This window comes from Nilaparvata lugens, chromosome 3, assembly GCF_014356525.2.
Source record: "Nilaparvata lugens isolate BPH chromosome 3, ASM1435652v1, whole genome shotgun sequence".
NCBI lineage: Eukaryota > Metazoa > Arthropoda > Insecta > Hemiptera > Delphacidae > Nilaparvata > Nilaparvata lugens.
Window position 1 is genome coordinate 17,188,770 of NC_052506.1, and position 17,339 is coordinate 17,206,108.

The 17,339-nt window shown below is 35.2% G+C and overlaps 1 protein-coding gene across 8 annotated transcripts in view; it reads right to left on the reverse strand.

Moving 5' to 3' along the window:
* The window catches only part of LOC111047892 (zinc finger protein 64), a 39,284-nt gene extending 22,103 nt beyond the window's left edge, over window positions 1-17,181 (reverse strand). For 6 of the 8 annotated variants that reach the window (XR_005570685.1, XM_039423122.1, XM_039423121.1 and 3 more), the window contains exons 1-7: window positions 17,017-17,180; window positions 11,106-11,540; window positions 10,692-10,973; window positions 9,829-10,012; window positions 9,565-9,632; window positions 6,525-6,665; window positions 4,617-4,703 (exon numbers count right to left, since the gene is read on the reverse strand). Coding sequence is in view for 7 of the 8 variants with exons in the window: in XM_039423122.1 (XP_039279056.1) it covers window positions 4,617-4,703; window positions 6,525-6,665; window positions 9,565-9,632; window positions 9,829-10,012; window positions 10,692-10,973; window positions 11,106-11,540; window positions 17,017-17,044 (1,225 nt within the window). In the remaining variant the exon portion in view is untranslated. Of the gene's footprint in view, window positions 1-4,616; window positions 4,704-6,524; window positions 6,666-9,564; window positions 9,633-9,828; window positions 10,013-10,691; window positions 10,974-11,105; window positions 11,541-17,016 lie in introns of all 8 variants that reach the window. The other 2 variants (XM_039423119.1, XM_039423120.1) reach the window with 2 other exon arrangements.
* Window positions 17,182-17,339: the final 158 nt, after the last annotated feature.

The window sequence follows — 17,339 nt, forward strand, 5'->3', positions numbered from 1 at the left end:
TATTCTGTGGCTGTACTGACCAGACCATTTTGCGTAGCAACTCAGATTTATTTCAACTGGGTTGTCCCAGCCGATCAGATGGCCAGCACCACTGGCCAACATAAAAGTCATCGAACGCTCGGCTGGCCAGCACCACTGGCCAACATAAAAGTCATCGAACGCTCGGCTGGCCAGCACCACTGGCCAACAATATAAATGTTGCATAATTATAATACATTTATATTTTCACACTGCTGTCTGTTCTGTTCAGTGGTGAGATCTACTGAGTATTTCTCTAACTAAATAGAACACTTCTGCCAACTTTATAGTGAATAATAATAACAACAGATGGCATATTGTCCACAGCTGTCTCAGTCTCATTCTCATGTCAACTGTACATTGTTTACATTATGATAGAGAGTTTGTAAAGTGAATACGGTTACTTTTGATTTTCATATTATTTTTCGTATCATTTTCGTATTATTTTCTTTACCAATTTCGAGTTGTTCATGTCGTTTAAGTGGATATGGAGAATATTTTAGGATCCGATGAAATACGAGACTACTTAGAAGAGGATTGTGACGAAGTTCATCTGATAGTTGATTCTGAGCATGACAGCGATGTAGATTCAAATATTGGTGAAGAATTCGAACTCAAAATTCTACAAGAACTTGGTGTTGGTGAGGTAACAACTTCACTGAAAATGATGAAGAAGAACAAGAAGTAATTGAAAATGAAATGATCCACGAAGAAGAACAGGAAGCAATTGAAAATGAAGTGATCAACGAAGAAGTAACATCTGAAGAGTGGCAGGAATGGACTGAAGGGGATTAAAATTTTGAAAAATTCGGCTGGTTACTCATCAGCGGCTTCAAATATATCAGTTACTCCACTCGAATATTTCAAGCTTTTTTTACGGACACTCTCTTGAGAGAGATAGTTAAAGAAACCAATAGGTATACAGCTGAGAAAATTCTTAAAAATACGCCGTTACCAAAGAAGTCAACTTGGTGGACTTGGACTGACATCACTCTTCCAGAGTTGAAAGCTTTTTTAGGTGTAATTATCAATGTGGGAATGAATGACAAGCTGGAGATAATTGATCATTTTTCAAGTAATTGGTTAGACTACCAACCTTTTTCCAAGGAAATATTCAGTAAGGAGAGATTTTTACAAATATTCTGGACTTTGCATGTTTCTACACCCCCTTCTGGGCCAATTGCTGGTACATTGACACGGTCAGGTAAGGTCCGAAATGTTGCTACTTACTTGGATACCAAATTTAGAGAATATTATGTACCAAAAAATAAAGTGAGTGTAGATGAGAGCACTATAGGGCACAAAGGAAGAATTATGTTCAAAGTATATAACAAAGACAAACCAATTAAATGGGGCATCAAGGTTTTTGTATCATCAGAGTCGACCACTGGTTACATTTGTGCAATTGAGCCCTACTTTGGAAAAAGCACTATAGAGCGATTTGATAGATCAGATTTAGGTTCTACAAGCCGTATTGTCCTTCACCTCGTAGATAAACTGAGAAGAGCATATGGGAACATCGAGGGCCTTCATGTGTTCACTGACAGATTTTATACTAACTTGGATTGGGCCAAAGCATTGTTAGATTTTAAAGTTCATTTGACTGGCACTATCATGTTGAATAGAAAAGGACTACCTGAAAATGTGAAACCACAAAGGAAAGTGCCAGAAATAATAATCAGAAGCTCAAGTTGAAGAAAGGGGATCAAAAAACGTTTAGGAAAAGTGACAAGTTTAGTTTCTTAAACTGGAAAGATAAAAATGTTGTGGCAATGCTAAGTACTAGGCATGGAGACAACACCATCCAGACGGTAAGGCGCATCGGGAAAGGTCAAACACAGGAAGAAGTGAGAAAGCCAACAATAGTTAGCAAATTAATATAATGAATCCATGGGACGGGTGGACCTATCAGATCAGTATATAAGTTCTTACTCATTCACCAGAAAATCCATAAAATGGTGGAGGAAAGTGTTCTTCTGTTTGTTGGAAACAGCAATTGTCAACTCTTTCATTCTTTTCAATGCCAACCAAGACATGAAAAATAAAGTCCGTCAGAGATGTTTCAGAAAAATATTGATCAATGAGCTTGTTGGGGAGGTAAGAAATTTGAAAAAACGAGGAAGACCGCCTCAATTAGTGGATGATGAGAGACTTAATGGCAAATTGCATCTGCTCTATCAACTACCAGACGGCAAGACCAGAGACTGTGCCGTTTGCAGTGATAGACGGCCAGGAAAAGAGAGAAAAAGAACAGTTTTTTTGTAAAACGTGCTAAAAAAATCCCGGACTACATGTAGGTGAGTGTTTTGAGAAATATAATTGTAACAAAAAATTTAAATTGGACTGAAACTTGATTGGACTTGACTGAATTGATTCACAGCTGGAAAAGAAGAAGATTTCAAGAATGATTATGCGAGATTTATTAATATGTTTAACTTATAAATATATATTCCATTAAATTCATCATCTTAAATATATGTGTATGTAAATAAAAGAATACTTTTAGTTGAATTCATTTATGTTTTTTCAATTTGAAATACACTCTGAAAAACCTGTAGAATGGAGTAAAAATAATTCCGAGTTGGTGGGAGGGAACTATCAATATGGCTGTCGAGCTGACAGTAAGAAGGAGCTGGCCAGTAGCATTGGCCATGCGAGCGTCGGAGACAACTCAGATTGACATATTTCCGGGCTGCATATGAAACTAATGTGGCCAGTACACCTGGCCAACCGACCGCAAAGGGTTTTTCAGCTAGAACAGTTTTTTGAGACTAAGTGCTAAATAAACGTCTACAGTTTTATCAATGCTATATCGGCAATATGAATAAGCATGCAGTTAATATGGCTTTGAATAAAGGTGTTGATATTTTTACATAAATAAATTATTCTCTTCCATTTTTATTCAATTATAATCCCAAAATTATTCGATCCCTGATAGAATGATTGACTCACTGAAGTCAGTCGAAAATTTTAATATTGAAATGAGGGGTATTTTGGCAAGCTGAACAAAAAAATAAGGTCCTATGCACCTACCTTTTCGATATTTCTTCAAATGAAAAATGAGTTTTTTGGGTTGTCAAAACTCCCCCTGAAAGGGAAACTATTCAACTTATCCTATCTTTTATTAAAATAACAATGATTTTTGCGTTCAATAACATGTTTCTTGCCAAACGCAATCGAACTCTTTGTAAATTTAGATACGTCCTACACTGTAGATTTATATAATTCTATTAATTAAATACAATCATGGAAATTGAAGTATTTATTTCAGTCAGTTTATGGTTGGTTGATGAAATCGATTATCAATAAAAAAAAATATAAATATATATATAATTTTATTAGTACAGAATTAGTTGAATGAATTGTCGTTGTACTGAGTTCTTGGTCAACAATATTTTAATATTGGTATTTATCCATTCATTATTTTTTCAGAAGTTATTCTATTTGAATTAGAGAATATATAATTTGTAACAATGAATTGTTCAAAACATGAATTTAATCAAATAAAAAAGGCTGATATACTTCTGTATTCATGTCCGCAAACATGTTTGCATGTTTACACTTGTGATGGATAGCCAAAATTGTAGAGCAAACTGCACGGCGAATTGTAATGGAGGACTCAGATTGGCTGAAAAATTCAGCGTTCGGAGTACGGTACGGCGAACAGTTAAAACAGAGGCAAGCAGCAAGGCGAACGGTTCGGAGTACGGTACGGCGAATGTTTAACAGCTGATTTTTAACTTTATGAAACATATGCTCATGTTCGCTGACAGGCGCGATGTTCGGCGGAATGCACGGTTTGCTGCGCGGTTAGAGGTTCGGTTCATATATTAAAACAGGTTTTCCGTCCCACCCAAATTTTGCCCAGCATTTTTGAACCATTTTGAATCCAACTTCATTTTCTTTAAATTGGAAGGTGGTCATATGATACATGATTTCGATGCAGGATTTCAAGAGAAAATATGGTGAAAGAATGGTGAAAACCGCACATCAATATCTCAAACCTTTCAAAAGTTATTCAAAATTCAAAGATACTGATATATAATCCATGTATCTATCATCTTCTATACTATAATGAAGTATAAAGAACTGGCTTTTACACGTATACACGTGTAAAGGATAGGAAAATTATGTTTGACGCATCATCATGTCTGAACTACTGGACTGATTTACTTGAAATGTTGCATATAAATTCTCAACTAACCGAGGATTCTTAAAGGCCTATTTTCAATTCTTCTAGATTTTATTACGTCAAGTTTTCAGTTTGTTAAGTTTTAAAATAGACCCTTGCGAAGCACGGGTTACCTGCTAGTATCAAAATAATTGTAGTATTACAGTTAATATTGAGATGGGCTCTCGCAATATTGTGTAGAGATCGGATATTTTATTAATATTTGAATTATATTTAGCCTAATTAATTTAAATTAATATAATTACAAACCCATAAGATGCAAGTATCTTATTTTTTCATTTCAAAATGATGTTGGATTCAAGTATTATTTATTGCAGTCAGTTTCATTCATAAAATAAGTTGCTGGTGAGTGCAAATAGTAGGCCTACTAGTCTGATGCAGGGAAAATTGAAAAATGGTTACTAACCTTGTGTCTCATTCGCTATAACTTGAGATTTGTTAACAGAGCATTTTAAAACATCATGATGGAGTCGGTTATGGGCTTGAAGATTTTCTGAAAATAAAAACATGTTTTTATTTATTTTTTAGATCTTCTAATTACGAAAATAGGAGCAGCAGCAGTAAGAACAAAGCATATTCAATTTATAAATCGATCGATGGATAATACTAGTAGTTCTGTGAACAGTAGACCTCGCGCTCAGTTAGTTACATTGACCTGATGTTATGTTTTCTCAAAAAATAATAAATAATTTATCAATTTAAAATGTCTAGAAAAAATCCTAAATAAATATAGAGCTTTCTGTCCTATCGTACCGTGACGTGTCGTCCCGGAATGTGAGTGTGAGCGCTGTTATCAGGTCTGACTGCAACTGTCTACAACGTTGATGGAAAAAAACATTTTCAAGATGTTCGATGTTTTTGAACGGGTAGTATTATAGTCCACTAGACAGCTGATTTATGATGAATAATTCTATAGTCTGATTTTTACGGTAATATTGGCGTATGAAGGAGGCTCCTTTTTCCTTTTATATTATCCTTGAAATGCAAAATTTCCAAAAACCTTGTATATACATCGACGCGCAATTTAAAAAGGAACATACCTGTCAAATTTCATGAAAATCTATTACCGCGTTTCGCCGTAAATGCGCAACATAAAAACATATAAACATTAAGAGAAATGCCAAACCGTCGACTTGAATCTTAGACCTCACTTCGCTCGGTCAATAAAATTTATTCAAACACTGGGCATATTCAGTAATCATTTTATATCATTAAATTGATATATTTCTACATAGTTAATTCTAGTTACAACAGTTTATATTTTTAAAACGATATCAATTATTTGTATTAAGGCCTGGACACATATAACCGCACTGAGCCCGCGCCGACATACAGCCGAGCTAAGCCCGCGACACGGTGATGGAGGTAGGAGAACACACATATCCGAGCGGCAGCAGTGTCTCAGTTCTGTGGTGCTACTGTGGTCTGATTTCTGAATGTGTTAAGCTATTGTTAATTATATAACACTATCAAAATATTTTTACAGTTTTGTAGTGCTACTGTGGTCTGATTTCTGAATGTGTTAAGCTATTGTTAATAATATAACACTATCAAAATATTTTTACATTAGATTTAAATTTATATTTTTCATTTTTAAACTAATTACCTGTAGAAACAGAAGATGAGAATCATAGTGCTGATATATATTTCGGTGCATAACAATACCATCATCAGTCCATGTATCGGAAACATATATCAGCAATATATATTTCGGTGCATAACAATACCATCATCAGTCATGTATCGGAAACATATATCAGCAATAAAATTGTTATCTTCTGCCTTCTACATCTACACTTAATTAGTTTTAAATTAAAAATTTAAGACACAGTCACGGGTTCCTTCTTTTATACTTTTTGTTGTTTATTTTATTGCTTAATAAATTATGTCTATTTCTATTATACCTTTAGCTTAACTTATTTAGTTCTACTTTTACTCTTGGTTTAACTTATTTTTCCGTTCAACTATATTTCTCATCACTTTGATCGTACAAAACTGGAAAATTCCGTATCTCTTCAATACGTTTTTCACTCTCTATGTTAAACGAGGCCGCACCGACACCGTCAAAAAGTAAACTGAACCAGTCGGTGATGGAGCGGCCACGTTGCGGGCAACAAACACGGTGACGGTGCTGGCGCGGTGCGTTATTTGTCCCTACACGTTTGAAAGCCTTTGTTTTCTCAATCGCCGTAGTACGTCCGACACTCGGCTGTACGTCGGCGCGGACTCGGTGCGGTTATGTTGTGCCGGCCATTAAAAGTATTACTACAATTATTTGTAGTAAAAAACTATTGCATTACAATACTGTACTTACTTTCACTATCAGCTCTAAACTTGCATTTCTTGCACACCAATGAGGGTTTCTTGGCATGAATAGGTTTGTGTCGCTTCAAGTCAGTGCTGGTTTTGAACGCTCTGCCACAGGACGCAAATTGGCAAATGAACGGAGCATCACCTGCAAATTTGAAAATTTATCAACTTTATTTTAATGTGGATGGTAACCTCAATAAGTTACTGATATCCCACTTTAAGATATATATTGAGACGTTAATACGTTTCACATAATTCATATGTATCAGAAATGTAATATTAACTTTCTTTTAGTATAAGACATGTGCAAGTAAAAAGATTAAGATCGGTAATCAACTAACCCCATTTTAAATCCGGAAAGAATTCAAGGCCTGTGATATTAGTACTCTAGCTTTGAAACTTTTATTGTTTAATTTTTATGGTTTGCATTTACTAACGAATTTTTTTATTTGCTCAATGGCTCATAAAATATCTGATTTTTTCATACTATTTATTGATCTACCAGTGACAATTATCTTCTTCTTCTTCTTCTTCTGGCTTTACAGCTCGATGTGAGCACAAGAGCCCTCCACACATCACGGTCACATGCCTTTCGTCTCCATGCTCTTATTCCCATCTTTCGGAGATCATCCTCCACTTCATCACTCCATCGGTTGCGTGGTCTCCCCTGTCGTCTTCTGCCCTCCATCCTGGCCTTATAAATTGCTCTTGGCATTCGATGTTCTGCCATTCTCTCAACATGACCAGCATAAGCGCAGATTTGTCGAAATTTGTAGATGATACAGCCTGTGTCGTTAACGCTTTCTAAAATCTTCTGAATAGCAATATTGAACAAAGTTGCCGATAGAGCATCCCCTTGTCGCACCCCTCTTGACAGCCTGAAGCGAGCTCCACTTCTACTCTCCACAAGTAGCTTGGCTCCTGCTTCATTCAACGTCATTTGGACTAAGCTGACAAGCTTCTTGGACACTCCTTTCTGCTCCATGTAACAGAATAGACCATCTCTGTTTATGCTGTCAAATGCCTCACGGAAGTCAACAAACAGCATGTGTAGGTCAATGGAATGCTCGTACGCTTTCTCCATAATCTGCCTTATGACAAAAAGTTGATCAACGGATCCTCTTTACTTTCTGAAACCACATTGGTATTCACCAAGAATCTCTTCTGAGTATACACTTAGTTGTTGCAGTAGGAGGTTTGAGAAAACCTTACCTTATAAGCTACATTAAGCAAGGTTATACCTCGATAATTGGCACACTTCATCTTGTCCCCTTTTTTATATATTGGACATATCAGACTTATCTTCCAACTTTCTGACATCACTTCATCATTCCATATATTTACAATTATTGCATGCAGCTCCTTAATAAATGCACTTCCAGCACTCTCCAACAACTCTCTGGTTCAACAACTCCATCTTCACCAGGGGCTCTATGATTCCTCATTCTCTCAACTGCGCACTCAACATCTGCCAGTGTTGGGATATGTATATCTGGCTCTGCGCTATGATAGTCCAGTCGTTCAATTACCTCTTGATCAGTTGTTTCCCTGTTGAGGAGTTCTCGGAAATACTCTGTTCACCTTTCAGTTACCGCGGGCTCCTCATCCAGCATTTCACCAATCTTGTCTTTACATCCAGTCAGACGTGGGCGAAAACCTTTCTTAAACCATGCTGTTTCTTTATAAAAATTTCTCACTTCATTTTGTTGATTAAGTAATTCAATGGACTCCAGCTTCTTCCTCCACATTTCCTTCTTTTTGAATTACATATCCTATTTGATTCTCTCCTCAACCGATCATACATCTCCTGTTTCCTGCCTAGTTGGTCTTTGCAGCAGTTGCTTCCTAGCCTGGTTCTTGGCCTGAATTGAATCCAAACACTCCTGGTCAAACCATTCATTTTTTACCCTTCTTTTCTCTTCTAAGACTTGCTCAGCTGTTCTCACACATCTCCATCTCTCTTCAACCTGTTCCTCTCCATTACTTCGATTCTGCATCTCTCTCAAACCTTGCTCGACTGACCTTCTCTATTTGTCACCTACCTCAGGGTCACTAAGCTTTTCCAAGTCCCATCTATTCCGTTCTTAAGGACGTCTATTCTGCGCATTTGATAGTATTTCTCTAATAACTGTCTTGACAAGAAAATGAAAATGGCCTCTGCAGGCTCTAACATCAATAACTGATGAGGCATGCCGTGAAGAAACAATCACATGATTAATTTGGTTCATCATATTAGTTCCTGGCACTCTCCATGTACTCTGATGTATATGTTTATGATCAAAGGCTGTATTTCTAATGAGGAGATAGTGTGCTGCTGTGCTGCTGCCATTAGCAATCCATTTTCATTGGTGTCATCATGAAGTGAGTGTTGCCCAGCAATGCCTCTCAGAAAGTCCTCTTTTCTTACCTTTGCATTGAAGGCATCTAGTATCAGGATCATATCATATCGTGACACTCCATCAATTGCCTTGAAAAGGTCATTGTAGAAGTCCTCTATTACTGCAACTTCTGCATCCTCAGTTGGCGCATATGCTGATATGAGTGTTAAGTTGCGGAAACGACCTTCCATTCTCAATTTGCCACTCCTATCTGTTATTGGTTCAAATCCCAGTACGCTCTTATGACAATTATGGATTTCATAATTATGATTCCCATAACTATGAGAATTGGAAATCATTCCGATTCAAAAATACTTTAACTGTTCGAAACGATCATTGCAATCAGCTCCAAAGTTACTTCACAATCATCTGTGTTTTTTTTATAAATATATTTTAATTGAGTTCAAAAAACAATACAAAACCAAATTTACTGTTGAATGTCGCATGTGAATATTTCTACATTATTTTTAATTTTTATTAGGCCTATCAGAGTCTATTTTAGTTATCATTCGTCATCTAGTAATGATAATCATTAGTAAACTTCATCATCAATTTTTTCATACTTCTACTATAAGTTGGACATTATTGGTGAATGCATAAATTTTCTATACTTTTAACAAAGACTATTCTACTAAATCTTTTCAAATTTCCATTCATAATACTTGCCTGTATGTCTTCTAAGATGAACTGTCAACTGGGATGAATCTCTTGAACAGTAAGAGCAGAACTGGCACCTGAAATAACATTGATTGTATCAGTTTCACAGATAGAATCGAGATTAATATTCATATTAATAATTTTCACAGATATTATTGAGAGTAATATTAGAAACCTCCAGCTAGCCCTGAAACAATAATAGTGTTAACTAGAATCAATAATTATCAATACAACCGGATGTTAATCTCAATGAAACTGCATCCATCTACTTACTTGAAAGGTCTTTCATCAGTGTGCGTGCGAAGGTGTTTCCGAAGAGGACACACACTGACAGCTGCATAATCACAGAACTGACATTTGTACGGCTTTTCACCTGTGTGTGTGCGCAAGTGAGTTTGCAGTTTATCCTTGCGAGCGAATTTTCTTTGACAAATCGAACATTCAAACGGCCGCTCTCCTGAAAATAGAAAAATTTGACATTATCTTAATGAATACAAAATAAAATGACGGCGCAAACCACTCACAATCATCGGTCTAAACGTGAATAAAAAGTTTTGAATTCAAATTGGCATTATATATTGAAATAAATATTTTTCATTCAAGTAGATTTTTAATGGGATTTTTATAGAAAGATTAATTTAATTGTAAAAAGATTAATTGTTCAAAAGTGAAATAATTAATATATTTAAATACATAGGCCTATCCTTTGTTAAAGTAGAATTTTCCATTTTAAATGGGATTTGTATTGAAAATTGAATTTTTCCATTCGCATAAAAATTTCAACACAGAATTGTGCTTAAAATAGAAGAGGGCTTAGTGATGGTAGTTTCAAATAATTTAAATAATCTAGTTTGATGGAGTGCGAGGTAGCCTATAACAAAAAAAAAAAAATGACGATAGTGATTCTTAGTGACTGGAGACGTTTGAAGAACTTTACTCAGATTAAAGTGTTGATAAAAAAGTTTGCTTCAAAATCCTTTGATGGAAATGTTCAAGAACGTTGGATTTTATAAAACGTTTGAAGAATACATAAAATTGTGGATATGGAAGATGAATTAAAACAAGAAGTAAAAACTACCACTTTGAGCGAACGTAAAGAATATTGTGTAGGACAATTGAATAACTATATTTCTTACCTGTATGTTTCCTAGTATGTCTTGTCAGATCATTAGGATATAGAGTAACAAAGTCGCAACTGGAACAGATGTAGAACTTTCTGGATGTGCCTTGTTTGTTATTTTTCCGTTTGATTCCAACACTATGTTTATTTCGAGTAGAAGGGGTCTCCACATTACTGTTATTATTATCCGGAACAAACAATTCCACCTTCTTACATTTTATTTGTTTCTTGGAAAATTGCGTTGCTTTAGAAGCTGAACTGGCACTTGTTTTGTTCCGAATGATTATTTCATTATTATCTGTGGAGAGAAAATAAACATTATTTGATAAATGACAGCCATTGAGACCCTATTGAGTCAATTTACATGCGGTTCAACAATATGAATTGAGCATCCAATTATTTCATTAAAAATAAAATGAAATTATCTTACCACCGGGAAGTGTATTAGCTGGATCTAGCTTCATTTGTGACTGCGTACAGGTATCAGTGGAATAACTCTCAATTTTACTATCCGAGGAGAGAGTGAGCTTATCCTCGATTCTAAGGAAATCATTCCCTGATGGAAAGGAATTGGTGCATATTAGCAAACTAGCAGCAGGTCTAGTCACCGACTGATTATGTAGACTTGCCACTTCCCCATCAACTACAACTTGTAAAATGTGTGACTCAGCTGAAATTAGTTCAACTGCAGGCTTTTTAAACGAAAAATTTGAGGATTTTGATGTGCATTCTGTTTTATGATCAAGGAAAATTCTCATGTCATTGAAAGGTTCCTTGCAGTAGCCGCATATGTGAATGTCTTCTTGTTCCAAGTTGAGCTGCTCTTTTGTGATCGATTCACTGGCACGAGGTGGCAACTGGAGAGCTGAAATATGAAAAAATATATTTGTTAAAATAGAAACATTGCCAAGTAAACAACAATAAGCAATAAAACTATCAATTTGAAAAATTAAAGTTTTTTAATCATACAAAATATCATAAAAGTTATTACCCATTTGATGACATAACCTCATGGGTTAGTCAAAAGTGACGTTAGGATCACTCTGTATATCAAGCTATAGGCTAATTTATTTCAAGTCATACAGTAGGAGTGTCTTCTTAGTGTGGCTGTCGTTGTGTGCAGTATTGAGTTTTTCAAAAATGAAATGATATAACTTGAAACAAACAGTAACTGACTTTTTTCTATTAAAAAGAACGACTAGCAGTCTGATTTTTTACAATAAATGAATTAATCACTCACTGTGACAACGAGATCTTTCGGCAGGTCCGTCACCTTCCTGGTTGTCATTTTCCTGTTGCCACAACCAGGAAGATGGCGGACCTGCCGATGGATCTCGTTGTCACAGTGAGTGATTAATTCATTTATTGTAAAAAATCGGACTGCTAGTCGTTCTTTTTAATAGCAAAAAGTGATTGAATGAAAGGCAGTTCGTGATGGAGAACAACATTGAGAAAAATAATTTAATCTTCTTCCTCCTCGTGGCTGGAACTCAAGGCTTCTTTTTCCAGTCACGCCAAAAACTATTGCAATTTAATGATTATTTTATTTGTAAAAATATTTCTTGTATTTGGCAATAAATTCATTATTCATTCATTAACCCCATTATTATAAATATTCGGATTACAAATTGTCATCTGCACCTGCTCCACCTTTTCCACGTTCAGATCTTGAAATAGTTATTTTTTCATGTCTTCAATTTCCCTGAATTATTGGCGCGGGTAAATTGTCATGACTTGCCTGGGGTCAGTATGACCCAATTTGATTTCAAGTACATTGAAGCAAATTCCTGAAATGTTCTTTTTCAAATCAGTTAATAGAATAAATATTAATTTAAATAAGTTAGTATATATTATTATTGTAAAATAATTATTTCAATACAGTATATCCACTGTAACCACTGAAATTTTTGCTTGTGCGTGGGTAATTTCTGAGATGATCAAACGTTCATGCCTATCGGCGGGATTCGAACCCACGACCAGTGACCTGTTTCACAAAGGTACACGTAGGTTACAAGCCTTGTTGCCAACCATGGTTTTGGAGAACAGCTAATTACAAGCGTTTCACAAAAGCAGAATTGTAAACTTGTAGTTACAATGAATTTCTACAAGTTTACAAGTGATTTGCTTGTTACAAACAAGTGATTTTGCCTGTTTCACAAAGATTTTCATTGTAGCCAACAATTTTTGTCAAAATTACTTATTCGTAACTATGAAATTTTTACCGAAGTGGAAAGCTATGTAATGGTTTTACAAGTGATCATTAAAATTATATAAAACATTCAATTATTATTTCTAATTTTCAAAAATTCTCTATAGGCCTAATTCATTATTTTGGAAATATATGCATTGGGAAATTAAATTTAATAAATCTCCAAAATAGTCATTAATGTGTACGTTCTGTGTACAGTAAATTGTTCCAGTTCCAATCGTAAATTGTTCAATCACGTGACTAGAGGTGCAAAATGTTCCCATGGAACGCCATTTCAAAATCGTTGGTTCAAACTTTTGGCGCGCACATATAAAGTTGATTTACACTAAAATGTGTCGTTCACTAGCTGTGTGAATGAAGAAAGGCTGTTTTACAAACTTACCGTCTAGAAAAGTGAGCATTTCATTTTTTCCATTACTCTCAAATTTTCTATAGAGAAAAATCCATTTAATGAATGGTTATCAAACATTATATTGTTGGTTATGTATTCTATGGATATGTTATGGTGAACAAACTATCAGCGCATGCGCAGAGAAGCAAGCAGACTACAATAATCGACCGATGAGAGCTCAGATAGTTGGAACTGTACCAGATCGGACAATTTACCACGCTTCGACTGTGGGGCAGGATTTTGGAACTGGAACTGGTTTCTGGTACAGAATCTGTCAAAACTCTTCCCATGGAACGCGGAACTTTTTACCTGGTAAATTGTGAATCGGACAATAATTGTCTGGAAATTATTTACCACATCTCATGTACACAGAACGGGCCCATTGTGTGTCATAGGTTATGTGTACTATAGTATATATACACAGTGTATAATTATAGTATGTCCTACATCCTATATGATGGAAACATTCAGCAACATGGAAAGGGCGGCAGGTAACATGGGTTTGATTGTGAATGAGCAGAAAAGAAAGATTATGGTCTCATCAAGGTCCTATGCTCAGAGGTTGAATGTCAATCAATCAGAGTTAATATCTGCCTGTGGGTTGGAAGTGGTGGACGAATTTGCATATCTCGGATCCTTGGAAAACCATAAAAAAGAGACCACATATGAGGTCAAGCGGCGAATCCTATTGGCAAATAGGGATATCTAAATATCGGATCCTTGGTCAACCATAAAAAAGAGACCACATATGAGGTTAAGCGGCGAATCCTATTGGCAAATAGGGCATACTTTGGTTTGGCCAAACATCTCAGGTCAAAGAAATTGAGCCGCAAAACAAAAATAATGATCTACCAGACACTAATTTTGCCAGTGCTTACCTACGCCAGTGAGACTTGGACTCTAACAAGATCAGATGAGAACTTGATCAGCATTTTTGAAAGAAAGATTCTCCGCAGAATTGGAGGAGTGCTGTCGGATGGAGTGTGGTGCAGAAGAAAAAATCGTGATCTGTACAACATGTATGGTCACACTGGTGCGCTGGCTCTTATCCGAGTAGATGGGATCAGGTGGGCAGGCCATGTTGCTAGAGCTGATGAGTCATTTCAACCAAAAAAGATAATGGCTTACAACATGGAAGGTAGAAGACCTCCTGGAAGACCAAGGTTGAGGTGAATGGATGCAGTTGCCGGTGATGCAAGAGTTGTTTGAGGTCAGGAATTGGAGGCGTGCTGCCATGGATAGAGTAGAATGGAGGCAAATGTTAGAGGAGGCTAAGATCCGCTTTGGATTGTCAAGCCAATGATGATGATGATATATAGTACAAATACTATATATATATAGAGTGTCCCACCAAGGTTATAACAGCCGTTGACCATAGATTCCACTCGACATTTCTGACAAAAAATGTTCTGAGAACTTTTCTCCTATCGACCTTAGTTTTCGAGATATATCGATTTTTCGATATTTTCAGAACATGCCTACTTCCGGTCATTAAATACTCAATAACTCGAAAGTTCCTCCCTGGTCTCCAGGATCTCTGTAAACTTCACTTTTCACAACCCCCAAAAAGCAGAAGTCTATTGGAGTAAGATCAGGCGAGTGTGGTGGCCAACTTAGGGGTCCACCTCCGCCAATCCACCGCCCAGCATAATTCTTGCAGGGAAAATGAAAGGTCCATGTATGTGTATTGTGGAAATTTACAGCACCAGTTCTTGTGAACGTAATTTTATCTGTGATCTGTCACAACGATAAAATGTTTGAAACACAATCTTGTGCAAAGATCCAACATCCCAGCTGCCCGCCAGATGCTGGATCGAGGATTCTGCTCGAAATACTTTAGAATAAGATTTTCAAAAGCTTCGGAAATTAAGATGAGCCTCTCGTACCTTGAAACTGATCCTTGACACTTACCATCTTGACATCTGTCAATCTTAAAAACGTGTTATGATATGGTTGTTTTCGGTCAGGAAAACGTCTCCTGTATACTCTCTCTGCCTCTCTTGAATTGCATCCACACTCTCCATACACCAATAACATGTTCAAGTACTTAATCAAGATAAATTTCATGATAATGAACGCGAACACTTCTCTACTAGACAAAGTTGATACATATCATGCCAATTAACTGGAAAGCACACTGAAAACTATATTGAAAATAGGCTGCAACATACACTTATTGTTATTTTATTAAGGATTTATGGTACAGGAAATAATGCAAGTTATTGAAAAAGCCATATCATTGTAGAATGTTGAAATGTTGATTGAAACTTGTGAATATTGTCAGAGATAAATTAGGTAATTTCACCCTTTTAGGATCACCACTTGATGCATGCTGTTTGTGAATTTCCCCTTTTTGAAGGTGTTCATTCCAGATATTAGCAGTTTTGACACTTTATCATGGAAATACCTTTTCAAATTTATACTCATTCGAAAGCTTATGAAATGGAGAAGTTTTTGAAATATTGAACCATTATAATTACCCGGAGGAAAATCGGTTTGAAATTTGAGTTTCAATTTGAAGAATATCATTTTTTCAAGTTTAAGCCCTAATAAAAAACTACAATATATCTAACAGATAAAATTACATCAATCTTGTTTGAAATGTTCTTCTTTTTCCAACAATACCCTTGAAATTTTAATTCGACCAGTAGTTTTCGAGTTATTGAGTATTTAATGACCGGAAGTAGGCATATTCTGAAAATACAGAAAAATCGATATATCTCGAAAACTAAGGTCGATAGGAAAAAAGTTTACTGAACATTTTTTGTCAGAAATGTCGATTAGAATCTATGGTCAACGGCTGTTACATCCTTGGTGGGACACCATGTATACACAGTACATACTGTGTAGGTTGCAAATTCAGCAATCAATGAATTGAACTGTACAAAAAATATCATATTGCTCTCAAATAATTTCAAATTGATTATAAAAAAGTACAAGTAACCTTTTTAAAGCATGAAAAAAGGAAATTGTCATCAAAATAGGTTATGTTTACTATTGGAACACTTGTAGATTTGTAAAATTGTAGCTCATAAATCTTTGTAAAACGTGAGTACTTGTAAACTTGTAACTACAAGTAAGTACTTGTCCGTAACCATGGTTGGTAACAATTCTTGTACCTTTGTGAAATAGAATAGGCTTCAGCCGCGCTAGCAGACTAAGGGCCATTTACACAGTGACAGTTCAAACTAAATTTCATTTTAAACTGGATTAAATCTGTATCAAGTCTTGTTTGTTATGATTTGTTTTATTTTGAGTTTAAGAATTTTATTTTGAGACCGTGCAATCGGTCCTAAAGGGTACAACGAATTAGTGATCTTGGCTAGCCTTTTTGGATAAAGTTTTCGTTATTTTTTTTTCATTATCTAAAATTATTGAAACATTTCAAACAATATAAACATTTTGCCATTAAAAGGCAAAAACCTAATCTCTCTTATCCATCCTTTAATCTATGAAACATAAATAAATAGAATATTTTATCTAATCGTTCATAATTATAATCTAACTAATACGTAGATTATTATAATCTTGAGTAACTGGACGCTTCCTAATAGATATAAGATATAACCATAATTCTATAAATTAGTTGGATTATAAGCCAGATATCTTTTAGCAGTGGTTTTTATTCAGTTATAAACTTTACTATTAAACTATAAATTGATAATATGCCATCTTTAGAACCGGACTTCCAAGCCAAGTCAGCAGTATTATAGAATAACAAGAAATAAAGAGAATAATTACCATAGTAATGTAAATTAGAGGCTTCCATTCTTTCCAATACAACTGATGAACCTCAACTTGGAAATTTAGCAAGAAATATAATTTAATAAAAATTATAATATTGATCTCAGTTTGAATGAAAAATTACAAAGAATATAAAATGAGATTTTAACCTCAAAAAGTTTTTTTTTCAAAATGTCAATACCTAATGAATCATAGCTATATGGATAGTATTCTTAAAAATTATTTTTTATCAATTTTCCATCAAATATATTTCTCATGAATAAATTAGAAAACAAATTATCCAATGACAAGTTCATTTTTAGGAATATATCAAATTCAAT